The 17998-nt window shown below is 37.4% G+C and overlaps 1 protein-coding gene across 6 annotated transcripts in view; it reads right to left on the bottom strand.

The window, feature by feature from the left end:
* Positions 1–282: 282 nt before the first annotated feature.
* LOC126471441 (tetratricopeptide repeat protein 39B-like) overlaps positions 283–17998 on the bottom strand; it is a 318277-nt gene continuing 300561 nt past the window's right edge. For all 6 annotated transcript variants that reach the window (XM_050099614.1, XM_050099612.1, XM_050099617.1 and 3 more), the window contains exons 12-15: positions 8835–8996; positions 8469–8698; positions 1127–1361; positions 283–998 (exon numbers count right to left, since the gene is read on the bottom strand). In XM_050099614.1, coding sequence (XP_049955571.1) covers positions 878–998; positions 1127–1361; positions 8469–8698; positions 8835–8996 — 748 coding nt within the window. In that variant the 3' untranslated portion in view covers positions 283–877. The remainder of the gene's footprint in view (positions 999–1126; positions 1362–8468; positions 8699–8834; positions 8997–17998) is intronic.

Genomic DNA, 17998 nt, shown 5'->3' with positions numbered 1-17998 from the left:
AAATGAAGGATTGTGTGGTAGATATGCACATAAACATAGAATATAAGTACTGGAAATATTGCTAAGCTTTCGACCATGTAGCTGTGTGTCTGTGTGTGTGTGTGTGTGTGTGTGTGTGTGTGTGTGTGTGAGTTTTTCTGGCTAGGGAAAAGGGGGGGGACGGCGGTGTGAGCACATCTGCCTATCAACTGCTCAACTATATGGGGCATTGTACCCTTTACTCCTTCCATTATTTGCTCAGTCACGTGTCACACAAACAATGGAGCTAATGACCGCATTGTGTGTGTGTGTGTGTGTGTGTGTGTGTGTGTGTGTGTGTGTGTTTGTGTGTGAGACAGAGAGAGAGAGAGAGAGAGAGAGAGGGGGGCGGGGAGGGGGAGGGGGGGGGGGGGCGGCATCGAGCGGGGCCTGTATGAAAAGTATGGAAGTACAAACACACAATTTTCTGACTTCTCAATGTAAGACTCAAGTAGATCATTTGTTGTTTAACAACGTCGTAACTAGATACTTCAACTTGTGTGAAGAGTAACTATTTGACTGCAAGATAAAATGGAAGAATGATCATGAAATATTTTGTCAAAAATATTAAAACTTCTAAAACATTAACAATATTTAAATAAACAAAAACATTCTTTAAAACAATTTCTTCAAGACAATAAAGTGTTCAACAATTGGATCACAGCATTAAGCATGTAAAAAAAATTGGAATGTATATATCTTACCCAGTACAAAAACCAGTAATGACAAAATAGTTTTCACGTCTTTTGAGATCAAAAACCCCAGAGATTACATTTACTGAAGTTAGAAAGAAAATTGTGTTTTACTGGTTTGGTCAAGGTAATTGCACACATTTTTAGAAACATAAATTTGTCATCAACTACTGACTAGAAAGTTCTGAAGTAGTCTCATCTGATGATTTCCTCGTGTTCAACTCAGACTGGAAAGAATGTATCTTGAAATGAAGGCGTGACTCCAGAGAATACCCAGTATAGTTCTTCCTACAAACATTAGAAGTCATTACCAAGAGAGTGGGCCACTCAGACTCACTTTTTGTGAATAAAAAAGAAATTCATACACTTTTACATTGACAACTTTTGAAATGCATCTGGCATATTCTGTAACTTACTTTGCATCTTCCAATAATTGGGCTGCTCTAGAGAGATCATTTTGACTCCTGTACAGTAGTGCCAGTTCAACCATAGCATACGGTATAAGATAAAGATCTTCTTTTATTTTTTTCTCCAATGAAAGCACAATATTTAGGGATTCCTCTGCTTGAAGTGGGGTATTCATCAGTCGCAAACATGTTCCTTTCAACAATAAAACTAATGCTTTGTTGTCTGCATGATATTCGCCTTCTTCTGAAATTGAAAATGCCACAGCAGTTAGCATCAGTATTTGTTCAACAGAGGTATCAGTATAAACACTGAAATCAGCTGTACAGGGTTGTCTTTCATGAGCAACAAATAATACTCTACACGAACAATAAATTCAACTTTGTTTGATCACAGAGTACATTCAATGCAACAAAAACTGTCGTGTGACTGCATACTCTGTGTTTCATTACCTGTTAAGTTCTTGTTTTTACCAATTGACTGTACATGGCATTTGCTATCTGTGAACATTTAATGTGTCATATATTTTTATAAAAAGACAGGTTGTGCAGTATAATATCTATGTTATGGTGACATTTACTGTTTTGTAACATATCAAAGCATAATTACAGTGAATACAAAAATAGGATACAGGATTACATTCTAAAAATAAAAAATTCTTACAACCTTGTCATTTACAGAGTGAACATGAAATACTATTGACTGGAGGAGAGGATGGGTGGTGTAGTAGCAGAAGAAGGAAAAGGGGAGAGGGAGGAAAGGTAGTTATTGCAAAAGTATGGCCTCAATTATTGATCATATGGTATACCAGCAAATGCAATTACTTGTACTGAAAGTCAAAGGTGGCCTCACACTCAATCATATGAACACTGCCAAGAATGAAAGAATCTTGCATTGCCGTTCTGGCCGAGATTCTGACAGAATTTGTTTGGCATTATTTTCTTCTGAAATGTCAAGCATTTATCTTTAGTATGTATATTACAGTTATGAGTGAGTGTGCAGTGTAGTGTTGTACTTGTAATTTTACAGATTAGCATGGAATGGAAGAATGAGACAAGATTAAACCAACTGCTAACACAAACCCTATTCTTTATGGATAGCAGTAAATGGTCCATCAAGTGTAACACTCTAATCCGAATGTGGCACACTGTCAATAATGTCATATGTTCTCACTACATAAAATCTTCTGAGAGGTTTGGCACCTACACTAGGATTTTGGTACACAGCCTTCTGATCACAAACTTCACACCTTCATACCCAGTTAGGTTAAATATCAGTGACAAAATTTACTCCCACACCAGCATTTGAAATGGCTACCTCTGATTCAAATTCTGTGGCACCACAATGCATTAGTGACCACAGCTACTGATGTGCACGATTTTACTTAAAACAGCAGGTATATGCTTATATTTTTATATCATGCTGAGTACCAACATACATTACAGGTTTTGCTCAATGTGACACACATCTTCATTCACTAAAATGTGGCCTATGGGTTATGACTAGAGCTCGGTGCAACGAAAAGTGTGCTTCTGTATGTGCAATTGCATAAGAAAATTATTGTGTCAGAAATTCTTCTTTTAGTGCATCTGGACTGGATTATGACACCTGAATCATCGGCACAGAAAACTATTTTTCCATTTGCCAGTAAAAGATGACAGCTTGTTTGCATATATCAGGAGCAGGAGCAGATTCAAGATCAGATTCTGTGGAATACCAGTATTTATTTGTTCCTATTTAGCATTTAAACTGAGCTATCTATGAATAAAATTGTAGTGCAACAATTACTTTGAGTACTCTGACAGACATAAGTTCAATATTTTTCCAAGCAGATGCACAAATGAATGTGTGAGGATTTGCAGTCAAATGCCCTAGACAGATCACAGAAGTACCTGTAGGTGACAATCTGACATTTAAACATTTAATATGCATTGCCTGACACAAAAAGGAAATTCAGTCAATCGACAGCCCCTTTTTATCATCCTTGAAGAACAAAGACTTTAAACAAAAACCCTAAATCTCATCAAATGCTTAACAAAACACCCAAAGTAAAATTAATGGGTGAAGTGTTAGAACCATTTCTGATCCAAACCAGTGTTCAGCAGGGCGACAATCCATGTCCTCTTCTCTCCTCTCCCCGTTAATCAGGTTTTGAACAAAGTCATCCAAGAGTGGGAAAAGAAAAACTATTGGACCCCTGTATCAACTGGAAGATCTAAAAGACATCCAAATTTCTTTCCAATCTTTCACAGCTGATCTGGCAATATTAGCAGACTATGAGAAAACAGCAGTTAAAGAGATAGAAACTCTCATGTAATGTGTTGAAGGAAAGAGTTTGCCTTGAAATATCCTTCCAAAAAACGAAGTACATCTGCCTTCTCAAGACATTTCTACCATCGTGGCACCAGTTTCAATATGCCCTGTTCATAGAGGTCCATTTGGTTGGAGTACAGCCATTTGCAGACTGTGGGTTTCACTTCTGCATCTGTCACAAAGTGTTGGCCAGCCAGGAATTTCTTTATGGGACAATACTGATGAAAGTACAACGGTTGCATGATCCGGACTGAATGATGGATGCTGGAGCACCTCCCACCCAAATATGATGATTTTCTCACTAATAAGACCACCAACAAGGGGCAACTATTGTCAGGAAGAAGTTTGACACAGTTAGAATTAATGTTGAGGCATTTGTCACAGAGGGCATAACGAAATTTAACCAAAGTTTAATGTATGCTGCAGCATTCACAGTGGTCCCATGTTCAGCACAGTCCACCAATAACACACCATGTATATCCCAGAACACTGTCACAAGCACTTTCCTATCAGACTGACTCATTTTGAATTTTTTTCGTACTGAAGAATCAGCATATTTCCACTCCATAGAGGCCTGCTTGATTTTGGACGTGTAGCAGTAGGCCTGTGACTCATCACAAGTGGCGATTCCTTCCAGAAAGTCATGCCCTTCTGTGACATAATGCATTAAGTGATCCAAGCTTGTCATAATTCGCTGGTCCTTATGGTTGCCTGTCAAGGTTTCAGGCACCAAGTGAGCACTAATTTTATGTAATTTCAATGTGACATGAACAATATCGTACACGTGATAAGGTTTGCAGTTGCACACATCGGTCATTCAAAATTGCTGACATTCTGTGAGGTTGCAGCTGTTAACTGCTGCCCAGAGTGATGCAAATAACAAAGGGTCACACAAACCTCTTGGAAGAATGCACACAACCTGGAGACATTGCTACAGTCCACACAGTCATCCCCATACCTGCCACGCATGTTCCTGTGAATTTCACTCAGTTTATGGCCTTTGGCCCACAAATGCTGAACAACACTTCATTGCTCTTCACAAGTCGATGACAGTAACATGCACTTCAAGTTTGTTTTTTGGTTCAGGCTTCTCTCGGTAGAGCAGCATGTGACAACAAAATACTATCTGTAGCGCAAACATGAAACTATCAAACAATATTGTCATGAAATTTCAACATTCTGGCTGCAATACCATGGGAAAAGCAAAATTGCTGTGCATTACTTTCCGATCTTCCCTCATATGTATAAAAAGCTACAAATACAAAATCTTACAGTGTTCAGAGGAGATTATATCTATATGATAGCTTTGATGCTAGTGATGTTCAGAGATGGCATTCAAACTGCTCTGTGAGGAATACTGTTTTGGAGACATTGCTGCCCATTTACATTAATGCACAACTGGCACCTGTATGCTAATGACTGTCTAGCACACTCAAAACAACCAGGGGTTCACAAATAATGACTGCAGCTCTAGCCATATAGGTAACCAGTGCTTCCGGAGTATCTGGGTCTTGTAACCAAATGCTCCATCCCCCCCCCCCCCCCCAAATAAATAAATAAATAAATAAATCTATGAGGCAGTATGCAACTTCTGCAAAAACAATGTTCATCACACAACAGTTTGTATGCCATCTCTGAACATCACTAGCAACAAAACCTTCTTGGACTCTTAGCATGGGAATAGTGTTTTTGTGACATTTTTATCAGATAAAAAGGAGTGTGCACTGAGAAAACAGTAAAGGAAACCAAAGAAAAATTTTGAACAGGAGATAAAGTTCAGGGAAAAGACATAAAAAATTTGAGGTTTGCCAATGACATTCTAATTCTGTCAGAGACAGCAAAGGACTTGGAAGAGCAGTTGATCAGAATGGCCAGTGTCTTGAAAGGAGGAAATAAGATGATGATCAACAAAAGCCACACAAAGATAATGGAATGTAGTCCAGTTAAATCTGGTGATGCTGAGGGAATTAGATTAGGAAATGAGACACTTGTAGTAGTACTAGTAGTAGTAGTAGTAGTAGTAGTTGTTGTTGTTGTTGTTGCTGCTGCTGCTGTTGTTATTCAGGCAGCATAATAACTGATGATGACCAAAGTAGGGAGGATATAAAATGTAGACTTCCAATGGCAGGAAAGGATTTCTGAAGAAGAGAAATTTTTTAAAATTGAATACACATGTAAGTGTTAGGAAGTCTTTTCGAAAAGTATTTGTATGGAGTGTATCCATGTACGGAAGTAAAACATGGATGATAAATAGTTAGGCAAGAAGAGAATAGAAGCTTTTGAAATGTGATGCCACAGAAGAATGCTGAAGATTAGATGGGTAGATCATGTGACTAATGAGGAGGTACTGAACAGAATTTGGGAGAAAAGAAATTTGTGGCAAAACCTGACAAGAAGAAGGGACTGGTTGATAGGACACATTCCAAGACATCAAGGGATAACCACTTTAGTACTGGAGGGAGGTGTGGAGGGGTGCAAATCACAGAGGAAGACCAAGAGATGAATACAGTATGCAGATTCAGACACATGTAGGTTGCAGAAGTTATTCAGAGATGATGAGGCTTGCACAGCATGGAGTAGCATGGATAGCTGCACCAAACCACATTGAAGGCCACAAAAACTACACCTACAACAAAGAGAGAGTTTCTTTTTGTCTCCTCTAAAGCTCTAAAATATTGTATAAATAGTCCTTTTTGCACTCTATACATCTTGGCTACATAATAACATATATAAATACCCATTCTTAATTTACAGTAGTAGCGTCACTCCAGTCCTCATGGGTCCTTTCAGATGAAGGGAATGGAACTGTCCACAATAGCACTATGGCAAAACGTTTTTGATAAGCTTTTGTTGCTCCCCTATTTCAACAGTGGCTGAAATTGTTGTTGCTTTTCAAGCTGTTGGTGCTCTGGCTGCCTCTGTTAATATTCCAAGTTTCAAAATGGACTGTTCCATAATGAAGGTGAATTCAACCTAATTTCAGTTTCACACAAATAACAATGCTGGTCAGTTCCCAAAACCTTATTGACAAACTGTTCTGAAATAAGAATCAGAAATTGGTTCTGTGAAATTTAAAATCAATGAATGCGGATGCTGTGAAAGGATACAGTTCAGTTAGTTCTACTATGACAATTGGCTTTGGCACTTTTGATGAGAAACGGCTCATACAAACACTGAGTAGGAAATAGTTTCCACAAATACAAAGCACATATGTGTAACCTTCTTGTCCAGTGATCTTTTTTATTTCAAAGTCCAAGAATACAATAATGACCGAATAATGAAATAGTTCCTGTTGAGGATAAACATTTGTGAGCAGATACAATTGTGTGCTGGACTGGGATTTGAGTCTAGGTCTGTACCTTTTGTGACCAAATACTACCCAGTGTACTTCCAAGCATGCCAGCTCAAAGATTCAACACTTGACTATCTAGTTCCATAATTGCCAAGCTTCACACAGAATTTCCTGCTAGGCTAACAGAATAGTTCCTCCCAAAGAAAAGATACTGACAAGAGTCTAGAGAAATATACACATTCCCATCTTTGTAATCCAAAACACATCCAGAATGAGAAACTTGAGAGAAATTTAAACAACGGAAGGAATATTAGGGATTAATATGGTTCAAATGGCTCTGAGCACTATGGGACTTAACGTCTATGGTCATTAGTCCCCTAGAACTTAGAACTACTTAAACCTGACTAACCTAAGGACATCACACACATCCATGCCCAAGGCAGGATTCGAACCTGCGACTGTAGCGGTCACGCGGTTCCAGACTGAAGCGCCTAGAACTGCACGGCCACACCGGCCGGCTAGGGATTTATATCCTGTTGATTATATTGTCATCAGGGATGGTGCACAAGTTCAGACTAGATAAGGATGGGGCAGGAAACTATGACTATGACTAAGAGTATGACTATTTCAAAAGGAACATCTAGCACCCATCTTATGTGATTAAATTATAAATAATTTAAATTTATAGAAACAAATGGAAATGGCAAACAGCTCCTCCTAAAAAACAATCCCGTGCCATGACTGCCATTTCACTGTGTTTCAAAAACTGCCAACAGACCTGCTCAGTGTATAAAAAAACAGACTTAAAGAATTAATCTTGCTGAAAATGAATCTTTCATTCTGCAGCAGAATGTGCACCATTTTCAAACTTCCTCGTAAATTAAAATTTAATGCTGGACCAGGATGCATTACCAAACATCTTGTTTTTCATTAAGAATGATCTTACTGACTGTATCCAAGCACAATTCATAACCTGTCATTACAGACTTACTTCTGCCAGTATACAGCAGCTATTTCCCAAAGGCTTGCTTGCTGAAAAACCTTATAAAACATAAGTAGCTTAAATCACTAACTATGTAACAGAAATTATAGTATAAAAATTAAATAATTTATTGCAAAATAAATGTCACTATGGTAACATTTCTTCAGATAGAACATTTGGGATAAATGTAGTTGTGAGTCTTCTAATGTATGCAACTAGTAAACATGAAAACAGTCAAAAGGATATGCAAGGTGACAAAATTGTGAATGACATGAGTGGCAAGAATTTCAATAATGCACTTATTTTGTTTTGCTGCATGCCTTATTCTAATACCTGGCCAACAGATTTTTATATCTTAAAATTGTAAATAAATGTGGACCTAGCATTTACATACTAAAGCCATAAAATGCATTTGTAGAAATAAGGTTTAGATTTTGAATAATTTTATGAAGACTTTATAAAATTTTTGAACATGATACATACTGTTACAATTTTAATGGTTTGCCATTTTCAAGCATATATACTGAATGTCATGGCACACATTACCAACACTACAGGAGGACAGCAGAAACAATAATTATCAATGAAAGAAAATACACATTTTGATTAAAGGTGCAGGAACTGGAAGGAAAATAAACACATATTCAATGAAGGTTTGTAACTGCTATATAGTATGAGGAAGCTGTAAGCAATGGTACCTAAATCTGAAAACCTTACAGAAGAAAGGAAAAGTCACATAAAATTTTAACAAATGTTATTAACTTACCACGTGTTGATTCCAACTTTCTGAGTACTTTTTCAACTCGTTTATACACTGAATCTAACATTTCCCATTTTTTCCCAATTTGTTTGAACAGGTTCCACACATACATTAGTTCATAACCTGGAAGAACCAAGCTTTTCCCTTGAGAAAAATAGCGTTCCGACTTTTTGACTGCAAACTTCTCCATTGGCAATGATTTTCCAGCTATCCTCTGCTTCCATTGAGGTGCATGCCTTTATTACAAATATAAAATGGCAGGTAGTGCTTTAGTTTATCAAATTTTATGGCTATTCTGTAGCTTTTCCAATTATCATCTTTCAAATACAAGCACTATGAGTTAGAAATAGAAGGCACCATTGACATTCTTACCTCATAAGATATTCAATTTCAGTCTGTTCATCATCAGTGAGGTCATCACCTAGCATACACAACATTGCAGCTTTTTGATAAGCATAAATAGTTTTTGACCATTTACTTTCTTCAAACAATCGTCCAGCAAATTCGCTAGCTTCATGCCAGTTCTGTTTAACACTTAAAAAAATAAAAACACTAGTCATATATTTGAAAACTGAGAGATTGCTAAAAATGTTGTGTTATCTAAATGAGGATTACATATGAAATACATATATTAGTGTCTATCCTAATCTTGATCTCAAAAGTCTCACTTTTTGTACACACTAAAAAAACAATAAAAGTTTGTAAATTTAAGTTTGAGGTGTAAATTTCTATCATAAACTGAAACTTTTAGCACAGCAAACAGGGAAATTTCTGTTTCATTATCTCTCTTTCCAGCATAACTAATTTGAGCTTTTCCCCTTATGTTCTGTAAATATGTACTAAGGTATGTATTTACAGAACACAGTCTAAATTTTAATTGTATTGGTAAAGCCAATTTTCCCAAGTCCTACTTTGATTGTGTATAGCCATATGGTGGATAAATGTTGTGAAACGGTTTCTCTTGTTTAATAAATTTACCAAATATGAAAAGTGCTTCACTTGGCATAGAATATTTAGTTCCAGGCTTCTGAGTGATGGTGGCAGTTTTTTCCATTGGGGTGAAGATAGTAGCATGGTATAATGAAAACTAATCATTTATGTCAATGATTATGTAAAATACACAGTAGAGGTATGGAGACTGTGGAGCAGGATAGGAAGATCACTGCCCTTCAGGCTAAATTCCATAAGGCAACCAAAGACCTGAACATGTTATGGAGGAAGTTGTGTAAAGAAAGGTGTGAAATGGTAACGGGAAATTGAGAAAATAAGCAAAGAATTTTTCAGTTTTGACAGAAATGTCAAAAATAAATTTGAACTCTTGCTTCAATTTGGAAAGGATGAGCCTGAGTCCAATAGTGTAGACAGGATACAAAAAAACTTCAGTATAGATTTGAAAAGGAAGACTATAGGAAAGTCAATAAAGAGAAGAAGTTTTTTTTCTTAGAAAGATCTCAAGTTGTAAGTGTACAGCAACTATTTCAGAATGAACTATGCTCCAGATACCAGGACATAACTTTTTTACAACCTATTGCCAGTGAGGGTCAGGTGAAAGAGCATATACAGTCATCAGGTAAAGATTTAATGAAGAAAGAAGCTATGATTGTAGTGGATGGGTTGGGCAACAGTACTGACATTGATCCTATACTTTCTATAAGGTGTGATCTGGTAAACATTGTGTCAGCAGTCAGCTATTCTTATTGCATTAGAGTATTCAAGGACTGGAGAATAGGTATAACTAACTACTTACAGTAAAACCCCATATTAAAGAAACCGATTTTAAGGAAATCCCGATTTTAAGGAATACTTTTGTTGGTCCCAGCGATAACGCCATAAAAACAGTGTTCCTTAAATTCGGTTTTAACAAATCGTGCTTTCTTTTAAATCCCACTTTTAAGGAATAAGTATGTTACAATTCACAAATTAAAATACAGTCTGCAGGTGCACTTCTTGTTTTTGGACATTAAATCGTAATGTTAGGCTTTGATCATTTGCATTCTTAAAATTGATGTCCATGTTCGCATTCGGATATTGGTCTCATATCGATAGTTGTGAAGTTATCGAGATTAGTGAATGTTAAACTGATCATTTGAAAACACAATTCTTCCACACTACCACGCGCCAGCTGTTGTGTCTGATGCTATAAAGTGAAAGCGTTAAGTGTATACAGTAGTTGTGTAGTCTACTTACAATAGTGTTTTTGTACGTGTAATATGGCCAGCAAACAAAGAAAACTGATGATACAGCAGAAGCTAACAATTATTCGGGATTTTGAAGAGAATCGCAATACCTGTATGAAATTATACGACATCGCAAAGAAGTACGATTTGGCGCCATCATCTTTGTGTGGAATAATAAAAAATAAGGAGGCTTTATTAAATTTAGAAGCACTTGGTTCATGTTCATCAAAAAGGAAGAATATTCGTGAGTTGTCTTTCAAAGCTGTAGAAACTACTCTTTTAGACTGATTTCAGGGAATAAGAGCTGCAAATATTCTCATAGGTGGCAATGTGTTGCGTGAGAAGGCGCAAGAAATTGCACTGAGGATGGGATATGAGAACTTCATTGCATCTAACAGCTGGCTAGATCATTTTAAAAAATGTCACAATCTCTCAACCCAAAATTTAAGTGGAGAAAGTGCATCTGTGGACAATGAAAGTGTGGAGCATTGGAAAAGTTATACTTTGCCACGTCTGATTCAAGGGTATGATTCCAAAAATATTTTTAATGCCAATGAGACTGGTGTATTTTATAACCTCCTTCCATCTAATACACTTTCAATTAAGGGTGAAAAATGTCATGGGGGACAAAAAAGTAGAGAGAGAATGACAACATTATTGTGCGTGAACATTACAATGTATTCTGGCATATATTGAAGGATGTAACTGACACATTGAAGGAGATGCATTACGAGAAGAAAATAGCAACCTCAGACTACAAAATAAAGATAATATGGAATACAATGGTGGAGAAGACATGTCAAACCATAACTGAAGAGGAATAGATAGTTTTATGAACAAATGATACATTGATAACAAATATGCGTAGTGTGGCAAACACTTTTAAGAAGCACTTTATAAATGTCACTGATAAGACAGGGTTGTTAGGCTCAATAAATTCAGCCCTGGAGTACTTGACACCAACCTTCACAAATAACTGGGATAACATCTATATTATTTCCATTATACCAGAAGAGATCTTGCTATTGCAAAATCTTTAAAATATTCTGCTTGTTATCACAAACATCAACAAATAATAATAATATTTTTCTGAGTGTAGTTAACTCCAAAGTTATTTGTTCAACTAGTCACTTTCCACTGGGCTATTTCCTGATCAGAAAAAAAGGCATCAAACTTCTGAGTTCCACTTTAGCCAGAATTTTCAAATTTAAAAAAATAATTGTGAAGGGTATTCAAACATAATGCAAGAATGTAATTATTTCATTACAATAAATTACAGGTCATGAGAATATTCTGTGATTTGTCAAGTAATTTTGAATGCGTAAGTCCCCTTTAGTTTTTACTGCGCATATTAAATGCATTTTCATCATTAACAATAGCAGGTAATACAGATGATACTAACATTACAGTAAATAGCAAATCAAGTATAATTTTAGTTACAGCAGTTTATAAATCTGTCAGGACATTAGTAAATGATTTCTAGCCAATTCATCATCATTAAACGTTGAAGATATATGCAGTTCAGAACCTGTAAGGGGATTTCTAGCCAACATGCAAATAGGAGAGGTTGATAGTGTTAACTCATTATAATGTTTTAATCCCAAGAATTTAAGTTGGAAGGAGCATGAAACAGAACTAATAAAACATCTAAGCAAGGCTCTGTTTGTACTAGCCCCGTGTTGTCACACACAGGTTATTTAAAAATAAAAAGTTGGCATAATTAATTTTCTTTCATTCTATGTTGTCATACGGTAATAACATTTTTGTGTAACTCATCCAACCATGCTCAATTTATACAAGTCCAAAAGCATGTGATGTGGTGTGAATTAAAAAATGTTCGACAAAATCCTGTTTAAAGAAATCTGCATGCAAACTACTGCTCCTTGGAATAGTTATTCCTTAATGAAATTTATCACAAACAATATAGCTTTCAGACCATTTGCTCAATTCTCTGAGTCTATATTAGGGCAGAGAACAGTCTACAATAAGACAGTAACTTACTTGAGTCTACAGGGTCTACAAAGGTGTAAAATATACAGGAATATAAGTTTTCAGTAACTTGCCAGTAACCGTTGTAAGCCTTCTTACCAATAATGTATAGTTTAAGAAGAGCTTACACGATTTATAAAAGCACTTGCATATTATTAACAATATCACACAAAATTGTACCATGTAATATAGGCCTTCTGTGCATCCTCAGGCCAGTACTAAACTCTGTGTAAGGAACCACTGTACCTTTGTTTTTCTTTATTTTTATTATGCTTGGTTACATCAAGTCTACAAATTATCTTTTTTTTTGTTTTTTTTATGTTTGTGATACATTTTGTATTATTTTGTACATAATTATTACTTATTCCACACCCTTGGGGACCATTTCACTTAGGATCTATTCAAAGAATAATAATATGTATAAGTGTTTTTTGTTAAAGTGCATTTTTTATATGTTCCACATCCTTGAGGATTTCCTTACTATGGGGAACTATGCAAGATTCATTGTAGTCACCCTAATAAGGAAACAGCCTCATGAATAGCATTAGTTTTATCAGTTACATTTTTCTCACTTCCTTTATAACTATAAGAAATCAGTACATACAGATAACTGTGTAATGGATGTAAAAGTAAATCTACTCTCAAAGAAGTTCAGTAGACAGTGACGTGTCTCAAAGTCATGAATGGGACAGTGCCACTTGTGTCTTTTCAGTTTGTCAATATGCCTCGAAGGGTCATTTCAAGCCTATATGGCAAGAAAGCTGTCAGCACGGGAATTTTTCTGCTGAATTAGTGTATATCACAGCAACTTAATTTCAACAACCAACCCCTACAGTGAGACACAAAACACTGAAGATCTGTCTTGTAGTGTTTGTTCATGATCAACAACACTAGTTGTACCATCATATTATGGTTCGTAGATATACCGAGGAGAATGCAACAAAACTGTACTCTGTCCTTTGGATGTGTGTTGTCCCAGGAAGTATGCAAATGTTCCCACACAATTTATCTGACTTGTACAGATCCATTACAGACAACACAACAAATATTCTTGCACCATTAAGTGTGAAGGCAAGAGAACACCTGTAATGAGACCTGGATCAATGGCATTGGGTTCTCTTCACTGATGAGTGCAAGACTGGTCCGGCAGTGGAAGATTGTCACAAAAGAATGTCAAGGCAGACAGGTACCAATATGTGCCTCTTGCATGCAGTTCCATGGGTTAAGCAGAGAGGTGACTCTGGGCCAGGATTATGTATTAATGTCTGAGAACTCTCATCATTATAGAGGGCAATTGGAGCACTGTGCAGTATCAATAAAGGATACAGTGATACAGTCAATATTTCAGCAATACTTCATCTTTGAGGATGATAATCCATTAGTACACTGCACCCATCATTTTAATTGCTTCCGCCAGGAGGCAGGAAACAGCTGAATGGATGATAGATATATAGTATCCGCTAAAATGAACCCAACTGAGCAAGCTTCAGATCAGTTGAAACTTGCAGTGTGTCGTAATTGGAGCCCTCACACAATGGATGACCTTAGGAAGGCTGCTTCCTCAGAGTAGCACATGCTTGAGCAGCAATGTGGACAGTGTGCCAAGGAGGATCAAAACATGTTACAAGATACCAGGAGGAGTAACAAGGTACTGAATGTTACCCAGCAGTACATTTGTATTTTACAGATGTGCAAAGTAGTCCACTTTTGAATAACCTTCTTTCATTTTAGTTATTGTTTTTCTGAAAGTGCAACCATTTTTAGCCTCACACCAGCCTCTTGTATCTCCTCTTCAAGAAGTTAAAATATCTAACTGCTCCATCACAACACGTATAGTGTGCCCCAGGACGAGTGCTCAATATCCAGGGATATGACAGGTATGCTCATCTGAAGCAAAAAAAAAAAATTCATATGGACATATGTCCTATTCCAAATGGTTTCTATGATAGAACACATTTAATGTAGATTTGTTTTTGACTAGTGATTCGTATTCATGTGTCTTATGTACCTAAACTCTTTGAAGTATTATTCTAGCCCAATGTACCTTGTTGCTTTCAACCTCATTGCTAGGGATGTCTTCCTTATATTAAACTAGCCCGTTGGACACACAATTGTTCATTGTTGTGAGTAAAGAAATCTGAGTGACAGAGTGTATCACAGAAAAGCATCAGTTAGCTGTGTTTTTGCACATGCAAGCTAAAATGCCACACATCTACACTAATGAGGAGAGTATGAAGATCTGGTGTATGTTTATGGCTTCTTTGATGTGAGTGCTCTTGCTGCTTTCGAAGAATACTGTCAACACTTTCTGACACATCAAATTCCTGATCATAGAATGTTTACCAGATTTTTCAGCACAGTGCATGTAGTAACCAAAACCAACCGCGGGAACGCCTTGGGCTGTGGATCGGAGCCGCCAGGTGGGGAAGCCGCCGGCGGTGGAGCACGCACCACCGGGTAAACGCAAGGACGAGTCGGACGACAGACCAACGACAACCGACAACGACCGACTATGACTGACACAACAAGGAAGAGACAAACAATGGAGGCTTGTAGAAACCACAACACCAGTAAATCCACTCGGAACCAGAGCCAGGCAAATGTCAACAACGAGAAACGACCAGAACGCAGTACCGCTGATATAGAGATGCAATTCAGAGCGAGTACCAGACTGACTGGACTAGGGCAGAGTGGGTCCCTATATACGAAACTGGAGGGAGCGGCTATTGGCCGTGGTCTGCACGTGGTGTAGCGGTGGTGCCCTCACTGCGTGAGAGCCACTGCGTGGAAGAGCCGCCGCGGACGCGGAGCCCTCTATGGGCTGGCCACGTCCATTTGTTCTGGCGTGTGTTCGACTTCCGCGGCGGAAGGTACTAGAGTGCATGAAGCAGGTATTCTTCCAAAGTTCCCATTCCTCTTCTGAATGTGTAGTTCAACAATCTGTGCAGGAACAGCAACACATTGTTGAAATGGTGGAGTGGAGTCCTACCACCAGCGCACAGTGACTTTCTGTGTTATTAACACCACACAAAGATGTGTAAAGCGAACACTACATGCGGAAAACTTTTACCCATTTCACATACACTGTGTCCATTACCTTCATATTGGCAAAAATACGTCAAATTTTGAATCTTATCATTGGTTAAAAGAAAATAATCATTTTCTTCCATTAATACTATTTACAGATGAAATCACATTTACACTGAGTAAAATCAAGAATACACACAATAATCATCAATGGTCACAGAGCAATCCACACCCAACAGAGGAAACCTATGTTCAAGTTCACTTTCTGATCAATGTTTGATAAGTCATTATCGGTAACATGTTGATAGATCCAGTCATTTTAGAAGAGCAAATGGCAGAAAAGAATTACTTGCATTTTTTGAAAAATTTGTTTGGTGAACACCTTGATGACATTCTTTTGGCCACGTGGACTGCAACATACTTCCTGTTTGATGGGGTTGCTCCACATTTCACCAGATGTGGGAGGGAACGTCTCAACTGCATTTACCCTCATCTATGGATTGGTCATTGTAGTACAATGAACTGGCCACCAAGAGTGCAAGACCTTCCACCATTAGATTTTTGTTTATGGGGGCTGGATGCAGTCTGAGGTGGGCAAACAAAAGGTGAATATGCAAGAGGAACTGCTTGGTAACAGCATGGATGCTGCTGCCCTCATTAGGGAACACACAGAAGTGCTGAGACAAGCAACACATGTTCTGCCAAGAGTGCACAAGTGCAGTAAAGTTGATGGTGGGACATTCGAAAATTTATTGTGAATCGCACAACAGCTATAATGTGATGTGTGTAATAATGCTTAGAGGAGAATCTGTTAAAAATATGTGTTTTTCAATTGATACTTTGTAAATGTTTATTAACTGTTGTACATGTGTAAACCTGATAATGTACTGAATAATACAGAAAATGAATAACAATTATATTAAATATGTTCTATCTCTGAAACCATTTGCAATATGGCATATGTCCATTCAAAGTTTTTTGCTTCTAATGATAATTCCTGTCATATTCCTGAATACTGACTATTCCTCCTAGGAAATTCATCGTAAACAACCCATCATAATTTGAAAGGAACAGTGACATCCACATCCACTACATGAAGAAAAAATGACCTTCATTTTCCATTGTTAAAGCTGTCAGTGGCTCAGAAAGAAGTTCAACATCCAGCAACAAAAAGTTTTCATTATTTGCCCATTAATGTAAAGTGGGTGACAAGCAGCAAAGGCAATTTTAAATCTAACCTAAAATTACTTCTAGATTACTCTTCCTCTATGGACAAACTTCTGTTTAAAATCTGGTAGCTTATAATCTAAAAACACCTTTTTTCGTGTAGTTGCATGAATAGGAATGCTGAAACCAATAATGAAAAAAAAAAAAACTGTAAAGTGTCTGGTTCCTCACTATTTTTATAAAACAATCATTCCAATCATATATGAAACATGTAGCTAACTAACCAAAAAAACTACCTACCTACCTAACTTACTAACTGACAAAGGCACCACCTCTTATCCAATGAATCACAGTAATATCCTGGAAGGTCATCACCAATTGGCGACAGCACTACCTAAACCCTTGCTATGTAGATTTCATTTCAGAAAAAGTCCAACAGCACTTTCAGTGCCTGCTTAAATCAGTCACCTACCCTAGAAACAGTTACCTGACTGCATATCCTTCATCTACATCTACATCATTACTCTGCAGTTCACAATCCAGTTCCTGGCAGAGAGTTTATTGTGCCACCTTCAAGCTATTTCTCTAACATTTCACACTCTGACAGTGCACAGGAAAAATTAACACTTAAATCTTTCCAGGGGGGCTCTGATTTCTCCAATTTTATGATGATCATCATTTCTCCTGCTGTAGGTGGCTGCCAACAAACTATTTTTGCATTCGGAGGAGAAAGTCATGGATCGAAATTTCACAAGGAGATCATGCAGCAATGAAAAACACCTTCCACCCCAACCCTTCCTTACTCTTACAACCTCATACAACCTTCTTTTATATGGTTGGAAAATATGCAAACTCAACTAACCTGGACATTGTATCATTGCCCATTCTATATAAACACTCCACAAGCCAGTGCACGGTGCATGGTGGAGGGTACCTTACACCACTACTAGCCTTTTTCTTTGACTCACAAACAGAGTTAGGGAAAAATGACCATTTATATGCCTCTATACAAGTCAACCTCAAATGCCAGTTCTCTAAATTTTGTCAATAGTGCCTCGCAAAAAGAATGTCATCTTCCCACCCGGGATTCCCATTTGAGTTCACAAAGTGTGAGGTCTTCCAGAGATCGATATCCAACGTCAAAGTAGGTACCAACCACAAGAAAGGACGAGCACT

Source organism: Schistocerca serialis, chromosome 3, assembly GCF_023864345.2.
Source record: "Schistocerca serialis cubense isolate TAMUIC-IGC-003099 chromosome 3, iqSchSeri2.2, whole genome shotgun sequence".
Lineage (NCBI taxonomy): Eukaryota > Metazoa > Arthropoda > Insecta > Orthoptera > Acrididae > Schistocerca > Schistocerca serialis.
The sequence above is the reverse complement of the archived record's forward strand: the minus strand, read 5'-3'. Positions and strand labels throughout refer to the sequence as shown.